General features: G+C 38.8%; 3 protein-coding genes and 1 pseudogene across 4 annotated transcripts; 1 reads left to right on the forward strand and 3 right to left on the reverse strand.

Moving 5' to 3' along the window:
• Window positions 1-637: 637 nt before the first annotated feature.
• Window positions 638-2,744, forward strand: LOC126594857 (uncharacterized). The gene has a single exon (XM_050261113.1). It carries the CDS (start codon window positions 1,073-1,075, stop codon window positions 2,504-2,506), a length of 1,434 nt encoding a protein of 477 aa, XP_050117070.1. The 5' UTR covers window positions 638-1,072; the 3' UTR covers window positions 2,507-2,744.
• Window positions 2,745-7,042: 4,298 nt separating this feature from the next.
• On the reverse strand, window positions 7,043-10,622 carry LOC126594858 (uncharacterized). The gene is made up of 7 exons (XM_050261114.1): window positions 10,460-10,622; window positions 9,751-9,813; window positions 9,588-9,667; window positions 8,828-8,936; window positions 8,483-8,642; window positions 8,028-8,191; window positions 7,043-7,649 (listed from the first exon to the last, which is right to left on the reverse strand). Exons 1-7 carry the CDS (start codon window positions 10,460-10,462, stop codon window positions 7,296-7,298), a joined length of 933 nt encoding a protein of 310 aa, XP_050117071.1. The 5' UTR covers window positions 10,463-10,622; the 3' UTR covers window positions 7,043-7,295.
• A 9,100-nt stretch (window positions 10,623-19,722) lies between these two features.
• LOC126594860 (uncharacterized) lies at window positions 19,723-21,281 on the reverse strand (annotated as a pseudogene).
• Window positions 21,282-22,291: 1,010 nt separating this feature from the next.
• Window positions 22,292-24,817, reverse strand: LOC126594859 (PHD finger protein MALE MEIOCYTE DEATH 1-like). Of its 2 annotated transcripts, none has more exons than XM_050261115.1 (3): window positions 24,470-24,817; window positions 23,710-23,953; window positions 22,292-23,617 (listed from the first exon to the last, which is right to left on the reverse strand). In XM_050261115.1, the coding sequence occupies exons 1-3, from the start codon at window positions 24,714-24,716 to the stop codon at window positions 22,561-22,563; spliced, it is 1,548 nt and encodes a 515-aa protein (XP_050117072.1). In that variant the 5' UTR covers window positions 24,717-24,817; the 3' UTR covers window positions 22,292-22,560. The 2 variants fall into 2 exon arrangements, with proteins under 2 accessions (XP_050117072.1, XP_050117073.1); XM_050261116.1 differs by lacking the exon at window positions 24,470-24,817 and adding an exon at window positions 24,379-24,427.
• Between the last annotated feature and the right edge of the window lie 1,775 nt (window positions 24,818-26,592).

Below are 26,592 nucleotides of genomic sequence, written 5' to 3' on the forward strand. Positions count from 1 at the left end.
CATCGATCTCTTTCTCTTTCCTTCTCACTCTTTCCAGGGCACCTATACATGTAGGCGGTCAGTTTCTAGCCCTCTAAAAATTCCCTAGAGCTGTGAATAAGTTTTTCAAAGAATATCATAATCAAGAGAGTAACTTATATATAACGTAATTAACAACTTACACGTTACAATATCGAATATTAATTGATTAATTACTACACATATCTTCCTTTCTTTCTTTATTCTTTCTCATAAAAAACAATATAATGAATTATATTCACACACAAACACAGAAGATTGGCACGGCGAAAATGTTGTTTCTTTGTGATCGAAAAATCATGAATTTGAATTATGAAAACACCCTCCTTGCAAAACAAGAGTTAAGCTGCGTACGATAGACTTTCTTTCGACTCTTACAAAGCGAAGAACTTTGTTAGCTTGCGGTTGCACTTTACATAAACACAGGGTTGTGAAAAAGGATGGCTAGGTTCGGTCGCTTTCTTGCACTCACCCCTGCACTCACCCACGTGATGTGTCACCATTCACTTACATGTTCAAATTAAGACCAAGAGATATCATCAGTTGCACAACTAGCTAGAGGTCTATATAGCTTTACATAGCTATCTCCCTTATGTACACTCTTCTCTCCGTTCCTCGTGCTCTTTCTATATTTCGTATCCACTCACTTTCTTTCTTTCTTTCTTTTGCAACCCGGTACTACTACTGTGGAGTACGGTCACATTTTCTTGCTTGCATATGTAATAATGGTGAAGCAAAAACCAGTTTCCAGGTTTTGGTTTAGCTCTACACTAGCAACAAAGCACCGCCATCGCCCTCATCAGACTCTGCACTTTGTGTTTTTCTTTATCGCTCTTCATAACTAGTTGCGTCCTTTTCCTTTAAGGCTCTCTTATACATGTAGAAGAACAGTAATCCTCCAGGGCATCCACATAGTAGTCGATTTATTTCTTGCCCCTTCTCTTTACTACTACTGTTTGTGTTGTTTTTCCGGCGGTCAAAACAGTACCGAATTAAAAGAGACGTCATGCATCATCACAATCTTTAGGGTTTTGTGAATTGTCATATACTATCCATGTTTCCTTCTAGCAGCACCACTAGTAATACCCAGGTACCTTTTCTATGCGATGACAACCACACAAATGGTATTATTGATGATTTTCATCAAAACCCTAATTCAATATCATCACATGGTGGCTATCATCAATACTATTCACAGTACTACTACTCCGATGACCAGCAGCAGCAGCAGGCACCTGATTTTCTTGAACACGATGGAATGCTATTGAGCTACTTGCTATCTCAGCAGCAGCTCTTGATCGACAGCTCCAGTACTACTAATGTAGCAACGCATTCCAACCATATTCGAGCTCACAGTAGCGCTGAAATAAGCATTGTGGATTCAAATTCAAACAAAACAATGGAGTTGATCAACCGTGCAGACGAGATCACCGTTATCCCGGCTGCAGATTCACAGATTAAGAAAAATAATGTGAAGATGAATGGAGAAGGAGGTGGAGAGAAAAAGGCAAAATTTGCTCGAAAGAGAGCGAGTGGGAAAAAAGACAGACACAGCAAGATCTACACAGCTCAAGGTCCAAGAGACCGGAGAATGAGGCTGTCCCTCCAAATTGCCCGGAAGTTCTTTGATCTTCAAGACATGTTGGGGTTTGACAAAGCCAGCAAAACAATTGAGTGGCTTTTCACAAAGTCAAAGACCGCCATCAAGGACCTCAAGCAGCACCTCCTCGTCTCACCCAAGGAGGATTACAGCAGCACAAATGGCGGTGCAACTGCAAAGGTGAATTCATTTGAGAGTACCACCGGTGATGTCGCATCGAAAATTATGGAGCCAAATAGTAGTGCTGCAAAAGGTGACATTTCCATTGGGTTGGCTAGGGAGAAAAAGTACAGGAAGTTATCAGTGGTTGCAAGGGAATCGAGGGTGGAGGCAAGAGCAAGGGCAAGAGAGAGAACAAGGGAGAAGATGATGAGGATCAGAGGGTTTGATCAAGATCATCAGAGTACAAAGCAAAGCCATAAGCATCAAGAACAACAAAACCCTAATGAATTGTTTGAAACAGCTGGAATGATGAATTCCATGATGATGAGCATGAATCGTCCCAACGATGGTCAGAAAATTGTGGGCAGAACAAGTAGTAATTGTGGTGGTGCAGAAAGATTGTTTTTGAATTTTGATTTTTCGCGACATGCGGAGGCAAGTGGAGCAAATTCTGAGGACTGTGATTTTCCAGGGAATTGGGGAGCAATCAACAACACCAAGAATATTATTACAGGTAACGTGCTGCAAGTAGAGCAAAACCCTACCTCATACCCAAAACAACAGAACCCTAGCTCAATTTTCGGGACCGGTACTCAAGAGCAAAACCCTAATTCAATTTTCCTCACCACCTTAGCCAAAGCTCAAGACCAAAACTCCACTACCTCTTCAAATTTTGCGATCAATACAAATATTAGTACTTTGCAGCCCCTGTTTACTGGAAATTAACGAATCTTCTTCCACCTTCTCCTTCTCCTCCTCCTCCTCCTGCTGCTATATATAGCTAATTATCAAGCTCAGTATCCGAATATATTCACTGGTAATTTGTATTGTAGTGGATTACTATCTTCGACAGTGCGAGAAAAATGTTTTCAGGCATCTCTCTAAACTTTATTTGATTGCATTGTTAGAAAATGTAATTTGAAGATGTCGTAATTTCTTGAATTTATAAAAAAAAATTGTGCAATACAGTGTCAGGTACTATAATAATTTGATTGGAGATTTTATATTATGCTAGCATCGTTGTGATTTTATATTTTCTGATCGTCGTCACTTTCCGTAATATAAATTCTCATGAAATATTATGCTAGCATATATCCAGTCACTGGAAAATAGTGTTGCAGTAATTCAGTTTTTCCCTAAAATTGCAAAGGAAGACAATCACATAGACATATAAAATAAAACTGGAAAACAAGAGTAAACTTTACTATATGCATGCCACATTTCAAATATTCTTTTGCATTGGATATGTATTTCTCTATGTAGCAAAACCTGCAGCAAATAACAATCATTAGGATGATAATAGGGCATCATATTCCTTTCCCAGCTCATTGATCTCCTATTAAATATATAACCTAACCCACCCATAGATACAGCATCTAAAAACCATAATCTTCTCAGAGAGAATTTATAAACATAGTAGATGGTGCTCTCCGCTTGGACGGAGCCATGCCATGATGACGGTTTTTCTCACATACACAGTATATGAGCCTACTGTCTGTAATTCCAGGTAATAATGAAAACATCTTGATTAGTTATTTTTTTCTATTTTTCCTAGTAGCTAAGTTCCATTCATATAGTTTATCTCTCTATTTTATCCAGTTTAAGGTCCATAGAAACTTTTATTGTGTTTCTGAGAATGCTTTTAGGCCAACTAATATAACATGTCAACCTGACTTTGGTTGCATATGTTTAATTTTACAGTGCTGCAAATTCCAAGGAATTCAGTATATATATTGTCTGTTTATGCTAACTTCCTTGTTTTGTTTGCTGGGTATAGCCTAGGTTGAAAAGCATATTACATAAGTGTTTGTGTATGTTCTATGAATTACTATAAATTATGTGCCTAGCTACCCATATATTTCTTTTGTCTGTGTTTCAAGCTTTCAAAACGTATAAATTTATTTCATTCATTTTCATGACCTAGCTATATATTCTAGGAATACTTAAACTGTTATACAAATTGTGGTATGCTATATCTCCCACAAATTAGTTTTTTAGTAGGTACTGATTTAGGTGAAAGAAACTATCTCACCATCACACATTGAAGAAGTCTGCATATTACTATGTGCGGCCCTTGATGATGAGCACAATTACATTTTTTAGTATCATTTCTTCTTGGAACTTTTATTTTTTTAGGCTTGAACTTATCTAGTGCAGTTAAATGATAATTTGGATCCTTCATATTTCACTGAATGATCACCATAGGCACATGATGTCTGTGTGGTTTTGTATCTCTGGAAAGCTTACTTTCAGAGTCCTAAAGATAATTGTTGTTTCCTATAGTCTAGCCAGTATAAGCACGCACACACACAGTGTCCGTAAAAAAATCAGTTGAAATCCACAGAGAGAATTGATGCTAAATTTTCTTGAGAAGATCCACTAATCTGTGGAATTTCATGTATGCCTGCGTTTTCCACTTTGGATGTTATATTCTCTTTTTTCTGGTGATCCTGAATTTTATAATATTCTTAACTTCCAGTTCATCATGTACCCCAAACTAATGAATGTCAAGGGAGGGGTTAGAATATTCTATTTTCAATTTTCTCTCACCTCCTTTTTCTAGCTAATCACCATTTTGGATCTTGATCTTTCTTGTCATAATTTAGCTTTCAGATTCCTGACCTACCATGAATTAAACTTGCATCTTTTCCAAAGCTAATCTTATTGAAACCCTCTAAGATCCTTTATGTTACTTATCATCTTTCTTTGTTTTATAGGAAGTGATTTTTACACACTATTTTTTTCCTCCTACACATCTATGTTAATTTTTGGTCTTCAAATTGAAGGAACCAAAGGAGAATTAATCAAGGGATAACAAGAAGTAATGCTGTACAAAAAGGAGAACAATGTTTACGGAATCACTTCTTTTGTTAAATGCATTCATCCTGACAATGAATTTGTATTGTGCAACTTCGTGACAATATTGAGTGTTTACGGGTCTTTAGTTCTACTGCCTAGACTCGCCCCTAGCTATATACTACCTGCTATGGTCTATGGGTCAGGAGATAAGAATTTTACCCCCTAAGCCAACATGTTACTTGGCTTTAGTTTTGACTGCTTTTTCGTTCAATCCACTTAAAACCCAGCTGCCTTAACTGCTACTACTTCTTTCATTCAGAGCTACTACTGCATCTGCAGCATTAATCGATGACAAATCGAAGACAATAAAGCTCACAAAAGTAATGGAGGTAACTGTTACTCTAGTCTCTCTTCAGCAACCTAGGTCCTAAACGGTATACAGTTTATTTTTCCTCTATTTTTTTTTAATTAAGAAGAAATAAAAAAACTTGCATCACTAGTTACAATGGTGTTGGTATTGCAGAATCACTGACATTTTCACTGCTGAAACTCATTCACAAAAAGTTAGAATGAAGATAAATAAGTTGTTTTAAAGTCTTGACAGAATTTAATCATCTGTTAACAGTTAACACATCTTTACTTGTATTCTTCAGAGAAAAAAAAACATAATTATGTTCTCTTTATATAATAAATATCATCAGGATTACCATTTATATTTACCATGTCTTTCATTGTAATGATATATATGAGATCAGCAACCCAAAAACTTGTGTTTTTTACAAATCAGAACTCTGATTAATTCTCATTCTGATTGGGAAATTGACCAAAATGATCATTTTTCAAATCTCAATTGATGAAATAATGAGCTTTTAGTATGTCATGGATACCTGATCTTTGTATCGCCAAATTTTTTCATCGCTCTCGTGGACATTTAGTTTTGATTAGTTCAACAACTGGGACTTGAAGCAAATTCCCATTCTTAATTTCTCACATGCATATCTCTTGCTAAATCTATTTCCAAGAAGACAAATAGAATCATATGATTAAATATCTGTTCTGTTGTATAACAATACAACCAGTATAGAGTTGTAACAAAAACAGACAAATATATAAATTCAATAATCAAATTTTAGGAGTACGTAGATATAGAATGAGCTAAAACATTAACATCCAAGAAAGACATATACTGACCAATCTAAAAAACTTGCAGCGCTCTCTTTGCCCCATCAAAACCAGGCAGTTTCTCCATCTCCCAACTAATCAAGCATACGCCATGAGCCTAAAACAAAAAATGGCCACTGTGAAAGAGACTGTTCATATTTATAATCATCTACCTGCGCAGATTGAGCTACACTTAAAACGAAACCCAAATCTGTCTCTTACATACAAAGTCTGCGTATATATGTATAGAGAGGAGAGAGAAAAGAACCCTAATAGACGGCTTTGTAGGTGGAGGAGCCTCTCTTTTAGCGTACGTACGTTATGATTTTTCGGCCATCGATCTCTTTTTCTGCAAATTATATAGGGCATGCCCTTATCCAAAGGATTTTTATTTAAAAAAAAAGTGAATTAATTGTGAGGTCGCTCTATATTGAACTTCAATGATCCAAATTGTCATTTTTTAAGTTGCACTTTATATATGATTCTTGCAAAATATTAGTCACAACAAAAATATTTGAGGCATCTGTATTAAGTTCAAAAAATTTAACGAACATTATGTTCTAAGATAAAGGGTATGTTATATATGGTTTGTTTATATCTTGGACTGGATTTGGTTTTGTCAAAACTCAATCAGTTTGCGTGATCTTATTGCAGTGTTTGGTAGACTTAGGCCCGTGTAGGCTGTACGGACCAAAAAGAAAGGGCAAAAGATCTTGGCTCACCAACGACACACAATGACAATTTTATACACAATTAATTATACTGTATTTTTTTTGTATTTGTCTTTCTTTTTGCTTTCTGCATATATATAGCTCCGTGTGTGTGTGTGTGTGTGTATATATCTTGAGAAGAGCACTGAGGTTGAGTTATTGTGAACAGTGAAGAGCTGGCTATATAATTGCTCTGCCAGAGTTGTACTGCACCAAAACATGGTTGTGTTTCTCTTTTACAACAACTTACAGAAGCAGAAAATGCTTTTAATTTCTTGTGCACATTTCTTAATGCAAGCAAATTAAAGTTACCTTAGATCGCGATGATTAAAGTCAATTTTGCCTTTTTACAAACGATTCCTGTACAGGAACTGCAGCTTATGTCAACTGAACAATCAACAACAATGCATGCATGCACGAACACCTCGATCGATGATGGCTGGATTAATTTTCAGAGCATCATTTTCGTTGAGCTCTGACATTTTGAGCACCTCATCGAAGATATGCTGAGGCAACGTAATCAACTAAAGCAAGTTACTTTACGGAGAAGCATCACTTCTCATGTGAGAAATGAATTATCAACCACACCGCCTTAAAATGGGAACTTATGCATCATTAGGCATTTCATTACTTGAAATATGATTATTTACAACACCAGAAACACACACACACAGCGTACCGAAACTGAATCAAATCTCGTGCACAGAGGAGAATAACGAAGGACGGGAACATGGTAACAAGAAAAACTAAAAAGAATCTGAGAAGAGGACATTCACATTTTACACTCAGTTGCCTATATCGACGGGGAAAAACCAAAAGAAGGGATTACATATGGTGTTCGATGACTAGGAGCGTCTCACTGTGACTGACATTCCATTTTGCCTGCCTGAAGAAACCGCATTCTGAGACCATGATGATGGCTTGAATCCCCCTGTAAGTAAGTTGGATGCAGCAGCAGCACTTATCCTTCTTCTCTTAGATTGCAGTTCCAAACTCTTCTTAGAAGTCCCAGATGCGCCAGGAAAAATTGAAGCCCCATTGATTAGTGCTCGCTTATCCTTCCTATTTTTTTCAAACTTGGAAACGAACTTCACACGCGACGCAGCAGCAGCATCCTCCTCTGCCACTGGAAGCAGTCGTAAACCGAGACCCATCTTCCTTGAAGCAGCCTCTTCTTCGGCAACTCTTTTCTTTTGAGACTGAAATAAAACAATAGTAAATAGTGAGAAAACCCTTTATGTAATGCCAAATTCAACACTCAAGTTCAGTTCGTTCTCACTTGAGAAGCAGAAAAAGATGTAAGAAAAGAGAATAAGTTATACACACACACACACACACTGAGAAGAGAGATTTCTAATCATATTTCATCATATCTAAATACTTTATAAGGAAATATGGGTAGGGCAGACTAAAAACTTCTAATCATCTCTCCGTGTCCACATTTTTCATCACTCTGTAATATAAACCTTAAAGGAGAAGTGAAAAGTAATAATTTTGACTTTTCTAACATCAACCAATGCATCTGTGTGAGAAAAAAACATTTAAGTGAAGAACTAAAAAATGATCAGGTTACATACTCTAAGTTTGGCTCTGAGGGCCTTGTTGAGGGAATAGTCATCTAAATGCCTGTCATCAGAAATTCTCTGTAGGCGAACAAGTAATGGCTCGGCTTCTTTCTTCTTTTGCAAATCCTCTTCTTGGTGTTCAAGACGATAAAATGGATCCGCAAGCTTTCCTCTTTCTGGAGAACAAAAAATTAACTTTTGTTATGAGAGCAGAAAAGGAAACATCAAAATAATGCAACAAGTGGTCCAACATCTCAAGAAGAATAATGCAACCTTTTGATCACACAACTGAAATTAACAAAAAGGGGTGAAAGGACTCCATTCACACCCTTTCTTTTACTTCCTTTTTTGTTTGAGTTCAAGTTAACTTAATTGGAGTACAATAAGCTCAATCTATTTCAATAAGGCATTACAAAAGTCACAAAAGTCACAAAAGAAACACCATTTGCAGCAACTTCTAAACCAACCTTCATCAGCAGGAAGTTCAAAGGTTTCCGCATCCTCAACGTCAAATTCCTCATTCTTTTGCGTGGCCCCACTAATAATCACATACTGGCAATTCTTCGGATCTGTCTGAATAACAATCTCTTGTTTGCAGCATGGAGACTTCATGGTAAAGCTCCATATCTGGCAGGAAATAAAACCTTGATTTTTAATAAATGCATTAACTAAAACCGGTAAGAAAGAATGACGAAGAAGAAAGGCAGGCATGCTAAAAAAATGAATACACGGATTTCTATTGATCAAGGGGTAGCAAAACTAATAGTAGCCAATTTAGTTCTGAATATAAAAGTACTGGTTGGAAAATATACCTTTGTAGAGTAGTAATTTCCAACTTGCTTTTTTTCTGCATTAAAACGAACACCCTTCGCAATCATAGAATTGCAACCACCGCACCATATATGGTAAGGCATCTCGAACCTGAATGCATAACAATCAATATATCAGAATGATGGACATATGATTGCCAAGATTTAATTAAATTTCCCATTTTCCACCCAAACTATATCATTCAACCTAGTTTGCAAGAAAAAGCACATAACTGCAAATGCTTAAAGTGGAGTACAGTAAAAACCACAATTTCATATACATGTGTGTGTCCATACATATTACAAACAGTGAAACAGTAAGCACTATCCAAGAAAAACACTTCCAAATAGATTAATGCCTACAAACTATAATATACCAACAGAAGTAAAACGAAGTAAAGTGAGCAGTAAAACCAAGTGACTAAGTTTCCATGTTCCATTTAGAGCTTATCAGAGCCATAAATGGAAAATGACATAAGTGAAACCATCATCGCACAAATCAAATCGCTTACAAAACTACAACAAGAAGGAAAGAGTAATTCCGTTGGTTAATAAGGCTTTAATCTCACAATAGATATCGCGCATAATCTTCTCACCGGGGAACAGTTTAGTAAGATAATAACAAAGAAGCGAAAAAAGCCCATTATTAGCTATTCTGCGGAAGTCACTCAACCACATTAAAACTTTCCATTAAAAAAATTGCTTCTTGAGACGCATTTAGACCATCTAACAAACACATAACATATATGATTTGACTTGTTACCTTATAATCAGAATCCCCTGGTCCAATTTCCTCGCTCTCTCCCTCAGAGCATGTTGACCGTTGAACTTGTTCAAGGAGCCCTGAAGCAAAAATCAACATTAGAACTCCATAAACCAACCACCCCACCATGATATATTCTAACAGGAGTATAACGGAAGCATACCTTCTTTGGCGACCATTCTGGGGGATAATAAAAGTTGTCTGCCCTAGCAGCTGCAAGTGTAGACTGCAGAGAACCAGGTAAAACATTTAGCAGATTGAACAAATCTACAAGCAGAAAGAAAAGAAAATCCTAAATATTACTACGAAAATACAATTGTCAAAATACAGAAGATTCATCTCAAGCCCAAGTATTTGTAACCGTTGTTTCATAACGATCAATTACATTAGAAAAAATAACATCCCGATTTTCTTTGGTGAAGAACCATATGTTTAATTAATCTCCTATACATTTAAAAATCGAAACAGCATCACCATAAAATCCTTTTGAGCTCATTGGTCACCTAAAATCTTAGACGAGCAACATTGTCCATTAATTTTTAAACTGTCGATAATGAATCAATGCGATCGTAGGTTCTAAAAAATGGCAATCGAAAGCAGAATCAAATCTGTGCACAATTAAAAATTAAAATCCAAACACTCCAAAAATTGGATATATTGAACGTGAAAATTCAAACTTTATAGCCCTCATCTTACATAGAAAAATTCGTTCGACAATAAGTTAAAAAAATTCAGATTAATCAACTCGAATATGAAACCCCAAGAAAACGCGTCTAATCCGATACCAAAACCCTAATATTGCAATAGCTTCAAGAACGAACAGGAAACCCTAATTTAATTGAAATTAGTGAAAAGAGATGAATTTTGCATACCATTTTCTCCTTCTTGAATTGCTACTTGTTCACCGAAGTTTTTCCGATCAATCAACCAGTCCGCTCGATTCAATCGTTCTGTTGAAGTTTTGGTTCTTGAAATTTTTTGATGCCCCTTTTTCCTAGTCGGTTCTCAATTTTCCCTATGGGACAAAGACGACGTCGTATTAGTGTTTCCGGGCCCTGCCTTTTCTTGTCATTCACAACGCTACAAGAATATGGAAACCCAATATCGTCTCGGCCCATGGCCCATAAAAGATCGTCGCATGCATCCAATCACTAATTGGATTTTAAATTTAAATCCATATTGTCAAATTCCTAAATGATTCAACAGTTTGTGTCAAAGACATCATGCAATTTTTATGATTTTGTTGTAAGAAGGTGAATAACATGAATTTATATTTATCAACATCACACAATTTTCGAAGTTTGATTTAGCATGATTGAAATGTATGAACTTTGTTTTTATAGTGAAGGAGGTAAAGATTATAAACTTGCGCATACTTTCCAATCACTTATTTGTTAGCATTTTTTTCTTCAAATGATAATGGCAAGGGTATTTAAATATAGAATTAATTACTTGAGTTATAAACTCTTTTCCTTGTGATATAAGATATTGGAGTAAATTAAAAGTTGACATAGTTCCTATTGGAATAAGTCAATAGTTAGGAGAAAAGGAATGTAATTATTATGTAATTATTAGAGTCTTGCTTAGGAAGGATAATATGTCCTTTATTTGTTTCCTTTTACAACTAGGATTGTATGTACCTATCTATTCAGAATTATGAAATATACGAGGTTAAGCCGTAAAATTCAATTTGGTATCAAGAGCCAAGCTGTAACCCTAATCCCACTGTGCTGCCGTGCTGTGTGTGTCGTGAAGGAGAGAGGAAGACGAAACTGTTTTTCTCGCTGCATACCTGCAGCAAGAGAAGTTTTTGTCGTGCAGTGTACGTGGCTGCTGTGCAGTGTACTTGTGTGTGCCGTGATCTATGGCGAGTGACAGAGGCGACTTGGGGCTGAAATTGGAGGGTGGAGCACATGGTTCTACCCACGGTTCAGTCGTAAACCCAGTTGTTATTCAGAGTGATGCTTCAGCGGTACCTAGTACTGTCAAACTTAATGGGTCCAATTATTCCCTTTGGTCCAAGGTATTGGAGATGCATATCGCAGGGCGTGGTAAAAAAGGGTTCGTGACAGGAAGCATCAAAGAACCCAAGGAGGACAGTGCCGAGTATGAAGCTTGGGAGACGGGGAATGCCATTGTGAAAGGGTGGTTGATTAATTCCATGGATCCTACCATCATGGGTTTTTTCATCCATCTCCGTACTGCTAGAGAAGTTTGGGAAGAAGTTGCTCGAACATATTATGATGGGTCTGATATTTCTCAAATTTATGAGTTGAAAGTGAAGTCATTCAGACTTCGACAAGAATGGAGGCCTATCGGGGTATACTATGCCAAACTAAAAACTGTTTGGCAAGAATTGGATCAGAGGAGACCAATCAAGATGGAATGTGCTGGTGACTTGAAGACACTTCGAGAGGAGATCCAACTTGATCGTGTGTATGCCTTCTTAGCAGGGCTTGATGATATATTTGATAAGGTGCGGAGTGATATCTTGAGATCACAACCTTTACCATCTGTGGAGGAAGTGTTCTCTATTGTGAGGCGGGAAGCGCAACGTCATGCAACAATGATGGGTAGTCATGGCGTTGGGAATCAGAGGGGAATCTCTCCCATGGCTATGGTGTCTCGGCCACCTTCGGGTAGCCGGACCTTTAGTCCTTCATCATCAACAACTTCTCGGCCTTTTACTCGGGAAAATAAGGATGATTTGAAGTGTACCTTTTGTGGGCAAACCCGTCATACAGAAGATACCTGTTTTCAGAAACATGGAGTACCAGAATGGTTTCCGGAATTGAAGAAAAAATTGCGTGCAAAGGAACGAGGTGCTGGTGCAGCAGGTGGCGGTCGTGCATCCATGACCACTACTCCTAAAGATGTCGTACCCCCCTCTGGTGATCCAAGTCAAAGTTTGCTGACTAGGACCATTCCTAGTGAAACCCCGACCATTCCAGGTAGTATGGGGCATGTGTTTTTAGCCTCTGATACGGAACATCATACAGGTTGGATTCTAGACTCAGGTGCAACCGATCATATGACCTTTGATAAGAATTTATTTACTAGTATGACAACGAGTTCTCGGAAATGTATTGCAACGCCGGCACTGTGCACCTCACGCCGGCCCTTCCTCTTCATCATTGCCTACTTGTTCCCTCGTTGTCTCATAATTTGTTATCTATTCCTCAAGTTACTGAGCAATTAGATTGTGTTGTACTTATGTATCCACTGTTTTGTTTACTTCAGGATATTCAGACCAAGGAGATAATTGGGCGTGGCACTAAGAGAGAGGGGTTGTACTATGTGGATGACGTCGTTCCTGGCAGAGCTAATGCAGTTCGAGCATCCCGTATCAATAATTTACAAGAAGTGTGGTTATTGCATCGTCGGTTAGGACATGCTTCATTTGGATATTTAAGGCGTATGTTGCCTAGTTTATTTCATGAAATAAAAGAATCAGACCTACATTGTGAAGTATGTATTCTCGCGAAGAGTCATCGTGCTTCGTTTCCTTCCAGTATGAATAAAAGATTGTTACCTTTTGATCTTGTGCACTCTGATGTTTGGAGTCCCTCTCCTGTGAGTACTTTGTCTGGCATTCGATGGTTTGTTACCTTTGTGGATGATTGTACACGTATAACGTGGATTTATGTGATAAAAAATAAAAGTGATGTGAGTATGGTGTTTCAATCATTCTCCAAAATGATTGCAACACAATATTCCTCTGTTATTAAGGTTCTTCGTTCTGATAATGGAGGTGAATATATTGGTGCCGAGTTGTCTCTTTTTCTCCAGGATCACGGAATCTTGCATGAAACTACTTGTCCTCATACCCCACAACAAAATGGAGTTGCAGAGAGAAAAAACTGTCATATCTTGGAGACTGCCCGTGCCTTGCTTATTGGGGCATCTGTACCTAACCAGTTCTGGCATGATGCCGTTACTTATGCTGTATATGTCATTAACCGTATGCCATCCAGGGTGTTGGATTTTCGTACACCTCTCCAAGTGTTAACAGAGTTTGTTCCAGTTGTGTCCACCCATACTCTTACTCCTCGTGTCTTTGGATGTGTCGCTTATGTTCACATTCATAAGATTCATCGAAGTAAGTTGGATCCATGTGCCCACCGATGTGTTTTCCTTGGTTTTGCTCCTCAACAGAAAGGGTATAAGTGTTACCATCCTGCAACTCGTCATATGTACGTGACTATGGATGTTACTTTTTCGGAGTCCGAATATTTCTATGGTTTGAGTTCATCACCTTCTGATCACCAGGGGGAGACTATTATCGGTGATCTTGGGTGGTTGGAAATATGTAGCTCAGGAACAAAGTGTACTGAAGAAGGGAGCTGTGAAAGCTCCCGGCATACTGCAGAAATGAGCCGTGAAGGCTCTCCACATGAAATGAGCCGTGAAGGCTCTCCACATGAGCCTGCCGAGCATTGGAGGGTTATACAGCCACCTGAGCCCTCTCGGCAACAGCTTGCCGTGGGTGGTGAAGAAACTCGGCAGCTTCATGTCGACCCAGTCACTCCACTACCTACCGAATCTGCAACCCCCTCTCTCTCTTCTTCGATAGTGCCGTCCAATGTATCTCCTCTGAATATCCCTGAGGTAAGTACTACTGATAATCATGTACCTAATTCAGATAACATTGTGAGTACATATAAGTTGCCACCAAGGCAAAATCGTGGTGTTCCTCCTGACAGGTTTTCTCCGGAAGGAAAAGTGAAGTATCCAATAGCTAATTATGTGTCGTGTTCGAACCTTTCCCCGGAACGCAAAGCCTGGGTGAATAATGTAGAAGCAATCCAAGCACTAACTAGAGTTGATGAGGCCTTGAAGGATCCTAAATGGGCTGCTGCAATGGATGAAGAAATGATGGCATTACATAAGAATGATACATGGGAGATAACCGAGCTACCTAAAGGGAAGAAGCCAGTTGGGTGTAGATGGGTCTTTACAGTTAAATACAAGGCAGACGGATCAGTAGACAGGTATAAAACGAGGTTAGTGGCAAATGGGTATACTCAGACTTATGGTGTTGATTATCAGGAGACTTTCTCCCCAATGGCGAAAATGAATACGGTACGGGTTCTAATCTCTTTAGCTGCAAATTTGAATTGGCCACTGAAACAATTAGATGTAAAAAATGTGTTTCTCCACGGAAGTTTGGAAGAAGAGGTATATATGGATTTTCCTTCAGGGTTCAATACCGGAGGGAAAACCGGAGTATGTAGATTGTTAAAGTCACTTTACGGACTTAAACAATCGCCTCGTGCATGGTTTGGAAAATTCACTCAAGTGATGAGAAGAATTGGGTATTATCAGAGTCACCCAGATCATACGTTATTTGTGAAACGGAGGAGTGGAAAAGTGACGGCCTTAATCATCTATGTGGATGATCTGATAATAACGGGTGATGATACAGAAGAGATGATGAGGCTGGAACAAAACCTGGCTGCCGAATTCCAGATGAAGAATTTGGGAGATTTGAAATATTTTCTTGGTGTGGAGGTCGCTCGATCATCTAGAGGTATTTTCTTGTCTCAACGTAAATATGTTTTGGATTTATTAAAAGAAACGGGAATGCTGGGATGTAAACCGGTGGACACTCCCATCGTGGAAAAACATTATTTGGGGATTTATCCAGATCAAGAACCGGTTGACAAGGGTAGGTATCAAAGACTGGTGGGAAGACTAATTTATTTGTCTCACACTCGTCCGGATATTGCCTATGCTGTAAGTGTAGTGAGTCAATTCATGCACTCACCAAGTGTGGATCATATGGCGGCAGTAATGAGGATCCTGGCTTATTTGAAGTCTGCACCTGGTAAAGGGATCTTGTACGCGTGTCATGGACATATGAGAATTGAAGGTTTTACCGATGCTGATTGGGCATGTGATGTGACTGATAGAAGATCAACATCTGGGTATTTTACATTTATTGGAGGTAATTTGGTCACTTGGCGAAGCAAGAAACAGAATGTAGTATCACGATCCTCTGCTGAAGCCGAGTATAGGGGAATGGCACAGGGTGTGTGTGAGATTCTTTGGCTACAGAAGTTGCTTTGGAGTCTCGGTTTTAAACAGACAGAAGCAATGGAGTTGTATTGTGATAATAAGTCTGCCAGAGAAATAGCTGAGAATCCGGTACAGCATGATAGGACTAAACATGTGGAGGTTGACAGGCATTTTATCAAAGAAAAGCTGGAGAAGAAGATTGTGTCAATACCGTTTGTGAACTCAGAAGAACAACTTGCAGATATTCTTACCCATGCCGTGTGTCGTAGGCGTTTTGATGATTCACTAGTCAAGTTGGGCATAAGTGATATCTATGCTCCAACTTGAGGGGGAGTATTGGAATAAGTCAATAGTTAGGAATAAAGGAATGTAATTATTATGTAATTATTAGAGTCTTGCTTAGGAAGGATAATATGTCCTTTATTTGTTTCCTTTTACAACTAGGATTGTATGTACCTATTTATTCAGAATTATGAAATATACGAGGTTAAGCCGTAAAATTCAATTGTTCCATGTCCTTCGTGTTGAAGATGTCGAACAATTCAAAGCATTTTTTTATGAAATAGTAACTGTCCTTCAGTCCCTTCTGTGCAGTTTCCTTCAAATCTCCAATAGTTGCATCACCTGTAACAACAACCACTATGTCTCCAATTGGCGACTCCCTTTCCTCTTGGATTTTCTTAGAGTGATGCTCATCCCTCCAATCAATGTTTGGCCATGGAATTTGACATATGAATGTCAGTGTCAAAGATTCCCCTTGTGCAGCAATGTCAAATTCTTTCACAAAATGTTTACAATTCTGTATAATTTGAACACTCCTTTACTTTCGTTTGCACCCCTATTCGTTATTTTGTATGTAAACATACGTAAGGATGAATTTTTCAACAATTCAATAAGAACCTAAATATTTTCATTGTAAATTGAGTAGTTAAATTAGGTGCCATGAATCACATAGTTCAACTATAACATGATGAAAAAGAAAAAACTAGAAAGAAAATAATTTATAAAATCCATAACACTAGTGGTACTTCTCAACTGGGCAGCCATTCTTGTCCTTGGGGAAGTTTCAGTAAAAAACCTAATACCATAGTACCAATAGTGACTAAAAGAACCTATTTACCTCTAATTCCTGCAAAATAAAAAAATTAAAAAACCCCTAACACCATATCACATGCTCGGACCGGACCGGGCTCATAACGATATTACATGATGTGTCATGTGATGTGTTAAAATTAATGAGGAAAAAAACTAAGAATGACAGACCAAATGAATGAATATATAGCAAGAAGCAGATAGAACAACAGATGGAAATAAATGAAGTACCCAAACAAAGCAATCACTTAATTCTTAGTTATAAACTGTATCCCTCAAAAATTTCTGCAGAAACAACTTATGTGAAATTGGAAAATAGGCAAATGTTTAGAAGACGACAGACAGAGATCGAGATCGATATGAGCAAATTAAGTGCCCAAACCAATCACTTTTTATTGTTACTAACAATTTGGCAAAAGAAAGTAAAAGAAAAAGCTAGGAAGAAAATCAATTTGTTGCTAAGAAATAAGCCTTTGCAACGAAAAATTTCTGGAATATCATCATCTTGTATCTTGTATCACAATGTTGAAGTTTGTGGTTTTAATTATATTAACAAGCATCCAAAGGTTACACAAAATATATAGAAGAGTTTGAGTGAGTTGCAAACTGCACTCAACACTCACGACAGCCAGCATAGGATGCCACACTAATCTCCTTAAATCATGCAAGACAGCTAATTGAGACATAGGGAGCCACACTAATCAACCACACTAATCTCCTTAAATCATGCAAAGCAGCCGGCATAGGGCCACACTAATCTTCCTTGAAATGAGGAGATAAGACCCTTACACAAGATGATAAGATCAAGAAGAAAATAGACAGCTATTAACTAGATAAAACCCTAATGAAGAGTAGTCATAAGTAACCGGAGGTCCTTCCTTCAATACTCCCCCTCAAGCTGGATCCAAAAGGTTGATGGATCCAAGCTTGCCAAGGAAAAGCTGAAATTGATGAGAGGCCAAAGATTTGGTGAATAGGTTCGCAAGTTGATCCGAGCTCCTTACAAAATGCGTTTGGATAACCTGAGATTGAACTTGTGTACGAACATAGTGACAATCAACTTCAATGTGCTTGGTTTTCTCGTGAAAAACTGGGTTGGAAGCAATGTGCATTGCAGCCTGATTGTCACATAAAAGAGACATGGATTGATGATTGAAAACACCTAAGTCACACAGTAAACCTTTGAGCCAAATTAGTTCACACACAGTAGATGCCATGGCCCGATATTCTGCCTCAGCGCTGGATCTTGCAATGACAGTTTGTTTTTTGCTTTTCCATGAGACAAGGTTGCCTCCCACAAACGTGCAATATCCCGTTGTAGACTTACGATTAATGGAATTGCCAGCCCAATCTGCATCACAATAACCTGTAATCTGAGTGCTTGCATTGTTCTTCATGATTATACCACGTCCCACAGAACCTTTCAGATACCGAAGTATCCTTTTGACTAGGTTAAAGTGTTCCATCGTGGGAGAGTGCATAAATTGGCTAACAATACTGACAGCATAGGTAATGTCAGGCCTTGTGATGGTCAGATATATCAACTTACCAACCAACAGCTGATAATAGCTTATGTTCGGAAGAGGTTGACCCTCTAAGCTGAGCTTAAGTTTAATGTCGAGAGGTGTAGGGACCGGTTTAGCATCACTCATGTTTGCTTCCTTAAGGAGATCAAGAACATATTTACGCTGGTTAAGGAATAAGCCCTTGTGAGAGGTAGCCATTTCGATGCCAAGGAAGTATCTCAGTACACCAAGATCTTTTATTACAAAGCGTTGCTGAAGAGAATGCTTGAGTTCTTTGATTTCTTCAGGGTTATCTCCGGTGATGATCAAGTCATCAACATACACAAGAACAACCAATGTACCAGCGGTGCCTGAGCGTACAAATAAAGAAGAGTCCGCATTGCTTCTTCCAAAACCAACACTGATAAGGACTGAACTAAGCTTAGCATACCAGGCTCTCGGTGATTGTTTAAGGCCATAAATTGATTTGTGCAGTTTACACACAACATCCTGTTTATGACTTTGAGAGTGACCCGGTGGTAATCTCATGTAGACGTCTTCTTCAAGCTCACCATGTAAGAAGGCGTTTTTTACATCCATTTGATACATAGGCCATCCTTTGTTGACAGCCACGGACAAGAGTACGCGCACTGTGTTCATCTTTGCAACCGGGGCAAAGGTTTCCTTGTAATCCACATCAAATGTTTGAGTGAAGCCCCGGGCCACTAATCGTGCCTTGTGTCTTTCTATAGACCCATCCGAGTTGAATTTAATCTTGTATATCCACCTGCAGCCTACTATTTTCTTTCCTTTGGGCAGTGGCACAATGCTCCAGGTTTTATGTTGATCGAGTGCATGCAATTCATCTTGCATGGCTTGCTGCCACACCTGTGATTGGTTAGCTTCTTGAAATGATTGAGGCTCTTCATGTGCAGATATATTATTCAAATAGGCAGTATAATTAGGTGACAACTTTTGGTAAGAACAGTAGTTGGATAAGGGGTGCTTGGGCTTGTACGTAACAAAATCTTGCAGTCTTGCTGGTGGGTGCCTCTCACGAGTTGGATTTCGTCGAGGTATGATAGGAAGAGACTCATATGAGGATTCTTCAGGATGAATATTGCGTAGAGTTTCATCTTCCACAAGCATGTTGCTGTCGTCATATGGAGCCGGTTGATTTGGGGCCACAAGATCCATTATGTGAGGTTGATCACCCACATTGTTGAGTATCTCAGTCCTTGGCAGTGGAAACATGTCCAAGCTAATCTCCCCCTGACTTGTACTATCCAGAAACTTACTGTAATAAGAATTAGTTTCATGAAATTGAACATCCTTTGAAACAATTAATCTCTTAAGTTGTGGATTGTAACACTTATACCCTTTTTGTGTGGACGAATAGCCAAGGAAAATGCATTTAGTTGCCCTAGGATCAAGTTTGTCTCGATGTAAGGCTGAACATGAACAAAACAGATGCATCCAAAGACTTTAAGGTGAGACAAGTCCACATTTCTGTTCTTGACTATCTCTATTGGAGATTTGAACCCCAAAACCCTACTAGGTAACCTGTTGATCAGGTAAGCTGCTGTCATGATGCTTTGAGACCAAAAACGTTTTGGTACATTCATTTGTAACATCAATGCCCTAGTTTTTTCAAGGAGATCACGGTTTTTCCTCTCGGCAACACCATTTTGTTGGGGTGTGCCAACACAACTAGTTTGATGTATGATGCCATTGTTACTCAAATATTGAGTCATGACTTGGGACATGTATTCGGTGCCATTATCAGACCTTAGGGTTTTGATTTGAGAAGAAAAATGATTTTTAACAAGGTTGTGAAAGTCCTTAAACACTTCCATCACCTCACTTTTTGATTTTAACAAATATAACCAGGTGGTTCTTGAATAATCATCAACAAAAGTTATGAAATATTTATAACCATCAAAAGATTCACTTGTTGGTCCCCATATATCAGAGTGTACAAGCTCAAAAAGGTGAAAAACTCTAGACATCGAAGACCCTAGAGGTAGTCTTGTTGCCTTTGACAAATGGCAAGTTTCACAGTGGGTTGATTCTTTGCCTAAGTCAGGAAATAAGGTGGACAAGATAGGTTGAGATGGATGGGCTAGTCGCTGGTGCCACAATGAGGCCTCTTGAATGGAGGTATAGATGGACTTTGACTTGGCATGAAACCCACAGGAAGAGTTTTTCGATATGTAATAGAGACCATCAATGTAAAACCCCTCACCAATCGTCCTCTTGTTTATACAATCCTGAAAAATGACAATTTTTGGTGAAAAAATGGCCAAACAATTTAAGGAATTTGTGATTCTTCCCACTGAGAGAAGTTGAAATGGAAAAGATGGGACATATAGGGCCATAGACTCTATTTGATCTGATATCAGGTGGATTTTTCCCTTTCCTACAATCCTAGCACCTTCACCATTAGCAACAGATACATGTGAAGGATTATGTAGTTTCTCAAATTTATGTAACTTTGACATTTGATTTGTCATATGGTCTGTGGCACCAGAATCTATAACCCAAAAATCATGTAACTCATTTATTTTAAGAGCAGTTTGGAAAGCAGTTATAATACCTTTCAAGTCTGTCTGAGGTACACAATCAGCATCAGCTAAAAAACCTGCAAATTTGCCCATTAATGCAGTAGTACTTCCATCTTCATGATCAACAGATCCCTCATCTCTTCCCTTCTTTTGTTAGAGATACGCTGCGAACTCATTTAACAGGGTGGCAGGATTTGCAGTAAACTGTTGATAGGTATCAAAACTGTTGATAGATAAAGATGTTGCAGTGTTGGCACGAGGGTGTGCTCGACTTGTCTTTGGTGCGGATTTATCCTTCATGAAGTCAGGTTTGAGTTCTGGATGTAGGATCCATCACTTGTCTCTCACATGCCCGATGTTGTCACAATGTAGGCACTTCAAATGAGGGTTTTTCCCTTTATACCTTTTTTCATTTGTCAGGTAAGCCCTAGCTTCTGTCACGTTGGTTTTTATACCATTGTTCATGACTTTTCTCCTTACTTCCTCACGTTGGATAGTTGCATAGACACTAGTGAAAGATGGTAGCTTCGGGTTCATGAGAATGTGACTTCTCAAATCCTCATATTCTGAGCTTAAGCTAGACAATAATTGAAATTTTTTATCTTCTTCGGTTCTTTTAAGGAGCACTGAGGAATCAGTTGTGTGAGGTCTGTACACATCTAACTCATTCCACATGCTTATCAAGGAACCAAGATGTTGAACAAAGCTTTTACCTTCTTGCTGTATATTGGAGATATCCTTCTTGAGTTGAAAGATGCGAGCTGCATTGTTTTGATTGCCATACATCTCCTTCACGGTGGTCCAAAGAGTGAGAGACGACTCAGAATAGCTGAAGATTTTAGCAACCTTCCTTTCCATAGAATTTAACCATGACATGACCAATTGATCTTTACATAGCCACCCTCCAAATTCTGGAGAAGAAGCATCTGGTGCAGGTTGACTGCCATTGATGAAACCAAGTTTGGATCTTCCACCGAGAGCAAGACTGACAGCCCTTGCCCATGGCAAATAATTAAACTCATTCAATAACACTGAACTGAGACGTTGGTTTGGATTGATATCCATTTCCGACGCGCTTATAGATGAAGAAGCAATGATGCTTACATCCTCTGGATTTCCATCTGCCATTGTTTTTGAAAAAAATAAACACAGCAGTTTCGATATACAGAACAGGCTCAGAATGATGCCCGCTCTGATACCATGTTGAAGTTTGTGGTTTTAATTATATTAACAAGCATCCAAAGGTTACACAAAATATATAGAAGAGTTTGAGTGAGTTGCAAACTGCACTCAACACTCACAACAGCCAGCATAGGATGCCACACTAATCTCCTTAAATCATGCAAGACAGCTAATTGAGACATAGGGAGCCACACTAATCAACCACACTAATCTCCTTAAATCATGCAAAGCAGCCGGCATAGGGCCACACTAATCTTCCTTGAAATGAGGAGATAAGACCCTTACACAAGATGATAAGATCAAGAAGAAAATAGACAGCTATTAACTAGATAAAACCCTAATGAAGAGTAGTTATAAGTAACCGGAGGTCCTTCCTTCAATACACAATGTATGACACCGATTGCCGCAAGTGTCGCATTCCACCATCCTCTCACCGTCTTCCTCCTTGGCTGGGCATTTACAGAGGAACGTCTTCAGGTGGTCAGAACCACCTTGGAACCACAGTTCATATCCTTCACGTTGAAGCCATCCCCTATCAATTTAACTGGATTATCATTCAGAACCCTAGAAGCTGGTGTTGTATCACACAATCCGAGAAAGATGTCGGACAATTCAAAGCATTATGTCGGACAATTCAAAGCATTCTTTTATGAAATAGTAACTGTCCTTCAGTCCCTTCTGTGCAGTTTCCTTCAAATCTCCAATAGTTGCATCACCTGGAACAACAACCACCATGTCTCCAATTGGTGACTCCCTTTCCTCTTGGATTTTCTTGGAGTGATGCTCATCCCTCCAATCAATGTTTGGCCATGGAATTTGACATATGAATGTCAGTGGCAAAGATTCCCCTTGTGCAGCAATGTCAAATTCTTTCACAAAATGTTTACAATTCTGTATAATTTGAACACACTCCTTTACTTTCTTTACTTCTCCGTTTGAGTCTGCTCCGGGTAATCCCTCCATCTTCACATAAGAGTCATAGAGACGTTTTATATCATTGCATGTACGATTGTATATTTGTCCTTCCCATGGTACCTCCTTCAGCTGCAAATGATAAACATCCCTACCATTGTGGTCCTTTGTGATTGTACGGGCAAAAATGTGATGTTCATCAACCACCACGTTGTCTAGGTTGGACAACACATGATCTAGAACGGCGGTAGCCCCTACTGATGGCCTGTTAGCTTGCTTGTTTGCTCGAGCCAAGTCAACCGCTGCTTCCCGTAACGCTTTTCGGGGCATCAGAGGAGCACCATTGCCTAGTATCTCCTTGAATTGATTCACTGCTATGCGGATTTTGTCAGCTTTGCATTTGCTATTGTCCTTGAGCTCCTTTATGTCATCAACATTCCTGCTATTCCTCTTCATATTTTCTGCCTCATGAATCATCCCAACAAGATGGGAGAGAAGATCTTTGAGCGTTCGAAAGTCCCTGTATCGCGAAAGTAATGCTTGCAACTGGTGGCCAAAGGAGGACTCGGTCATCTTTGAAAGCTCTAGTGACCCAATGTGGTTCAGTGAATCAACGTATGCGAAGCGACTGATCCCGTAGCTTCCACGATAGAACTTGTATCCCCACTTGTCAAACCACGAACGTCCGCAAGCGACTCCGAACAACAATCGAAGATCCATCCCAGCTTTCGTAGAATTGTCTTTAACACAGATTGCTCTGCAGGAATCAAAAGATACAAGGATTCTAATCTGTTCACATTCTAATTACATAAATAATTACATTCCCAAGATGAGTTTTCGCAATCATACCTGGTCCTAAGAAGAGTACACATTCTGTCCCACAAGTCCATAATCTCAGTGCCACTAAGATGAGCAGAGCCCGCATCATGTCCCCTTATGCCCAATAAATGGCCGTAACCATCAGAGTGAATCAAGCCATACATGATGTGGTTCTGCAGATCAAGCACACCATTCTGTATAGGGTTATTCCAATCCTCTTCCGACAGAATAATCACATGGTATGATCGGTTGCACAGGAGATGCTTGCTCCAACCTATATATACAACCAGAACCAATTAACTAACTGAACCCATGTATAAACAGATCCTAACAATCTACGAGTCCATGATGTGCCCGTGAACAAGACATACATCCAAAAATTTAAACTCAAGATACACAATCATTAACTACTAGAATGCAGGATAAAGAATCGACGAAAAAAGTAGGCAAACAAATCAACATATATACAATCTTTATCAAAAGATTGATGGATCAAAACAAACTACCATTTCATAATTAAACGTAAGGAAAAATTAACCAAGAAAGATTCAAATTTTCATCGAAACGTTCTACGGGCCATACAATATATTCAGATGTTTCAAGACTCCAAGCGTACTGAACAGCAGCGAATCTTTTATTTAAAACAGAGACAAACAATGAATCTTATTTACTCGAGCACTGCAAGTTAGTTTGTGTCACCTGTTATCCGGCAATGGTCACAAGTCTGTCGTTTGGACAGTTTCTTCACATCTTCTTCAATGATGTAGAGGGGGACCGTAGTTTGTGTCACCTGTTATCCGGCAATGGTCACAAGTCTGTCGTTTGGACAGTTCCTTCACATCTTCTTCAATGATGTAGAGGGGGACCGTAACACCTTGTCCTTCCACTGTAAGCTGCCTGCACCAAACATTCATGCCATGCAGAAACTCACCAAGATTATCGAATTCTTGAACAAATTCCAAAACGTTGTCGCGGAATGCTCCCAAGAATCGATGAGGGCCACTGCAAAAGTTACTAAAAGGGTGTGTGGTTGACATAGGTGTTTCAAGATCTATATCAGGATAGACTATGTCTTGGAGTAAGTACTTTCGTTGAGGAAGAAAGAAACTAAACTGAAATTATTGGTTGTGTTTGACGAGACAGAAGAAGCCGAGACTGGGTAATTAGATTTTGTACGTACGCTCTCTATATATATATGCATTAATATCTGAGCGAGTCCTCATTAGCAAAGGCAAAAAGCACACCAAATCAAGTAAGCAAATCTAAACTAGAAAACAGTACATACAAACTTAGCCAAAACTTGATTTAATTTCCTGTGTTGTTATCATACTCGTAGACTTATAGCATAAGCAATATTTATTTTCTTTTATTTCCTTTTCCCCCTTTTTTCTATTTTTTTAAGACTGTCTAACCGAAGGGGCAACATTAAAATTTAGGAAACTTTAACGGAAAGTTACCGGTATTGTTTACTTTAATGAAAAACCACATTTTTACACTAAAATGTCAATCCTGGTACTATTTACTTTACCCTTTATTTTGTCCTTATTGTTTGTTGTGCAAGAAATTATTTTTAATAAATTGTGTCATGCCATATTCATGTAACATGTCTAACTAAAGACAATAATTTATTAGTTTTAAATCCGACTTTAGACAAGTTTGAAATCTCCAAATAATTCTTATACAAAATCCCCTTACAATTCTCACGCGCTTTTTCGTGGCGAATTCTTGTGAAGGATTTGTATTTCCTCGTGGGTTTTTGAGGTGCATGCTCTTCTTCCGCTTGGCTGTCAAGAAATAAATTAAAAGATCACTCACACTGGTTCTTCTTAGGCACATAACTAACAGTAAATTACTGACTTCAGTTATCCAGAAGTACCTTAGTGAGAACATTGACCACGGAGTCTCTGGAGCAAGACCTCATGTCTTCGCAAGCTGAGGAGCATTGCCTAGCTGTATCGCACTGTGATTCATTTTTGTTCTCGGCTTATGGACCTCGGGAGTGCGAGTACGAAGAAGGAGATAGCCAATTTCCCAACCAAACGGGCTGGGTAATATCAGGCCAAGCTTGCCCAGCCTGATGGCCGTCCGTGGAGTTTGTGCCATAGAACTCGTCAGTTACAATTACTTGTTCGACATTATACTTACATTCTGCCCTTCTGAAGGGAACATCCACTCTAACAATTCCGTCTCTGTCTACCAAAATAACCGGAAATGTTTCAAAGAAAAGTAGCATACTACGTACAAAAAGTTCGCGTCCCTCTTTATTTCTACCCATCTACCCAAGTATGATAGTTCAATCACTTTATTTGATACGCAATAAGCCTTTTGCTACAGCTCTGGAGCTGCCAGCTAGCTGCAGCATATTGCACCTACCTATACCCATTGTTAACCGAGGTTACGAAATCTTAGGTTCAGAACTTCAGAGTGTGGATTTCATATAAAAAAAGGGGTTCAAAATACCGACTGACTCTTTCATCTATTTGCTGGCCTGTGACCAAGGCATAGGCGGATTCCGTACTTAGTGCAATTAGCCTCTTGAAAAGGCTTGATAGCTCTGATATGGGCTATCAAGTTCAAGGCCCTACCCTTTCTGGGGTAATTTCTCCCTTTATTAATACTTTTAGGGTAGCGCAATTCCTTAAGCCATCGACTTTCTTAGAGCTGTAGCAGCTGGGTCAGCTAACATATTTGTTTGTGAGCGATTTACGTACTTTGATTACTAATCTAAGGAGTGTCTTCCCAGTACAGATGGACACCGCTAAATTTTATTTATAGAGTGCTTAAAGTAAACTGAAGTCCATAGATTATTTTTGGGTGAAAAATGAGAATTTCACAAGTTAATTACCACTGGGGTCATTCATAATCAAACCAAATAAGAACCTAGCTTGCTACTTAAACTTGAAAACTAGCAGG

The sequence above is a fragment of the Malus sylvestris genome, chromosome 13 (assembly GCF_916048215.2).
Source record: "Malus sylvestris chromosome 13, drMalSylv7.2, whole genome shotgun sequence".
Lineage (NCBI taxonomy): Eukaryota > Viridiplantae > Streptophyta > Magnoliopsida > Rosales > Rosaceae > Malus > Malus sylvestris.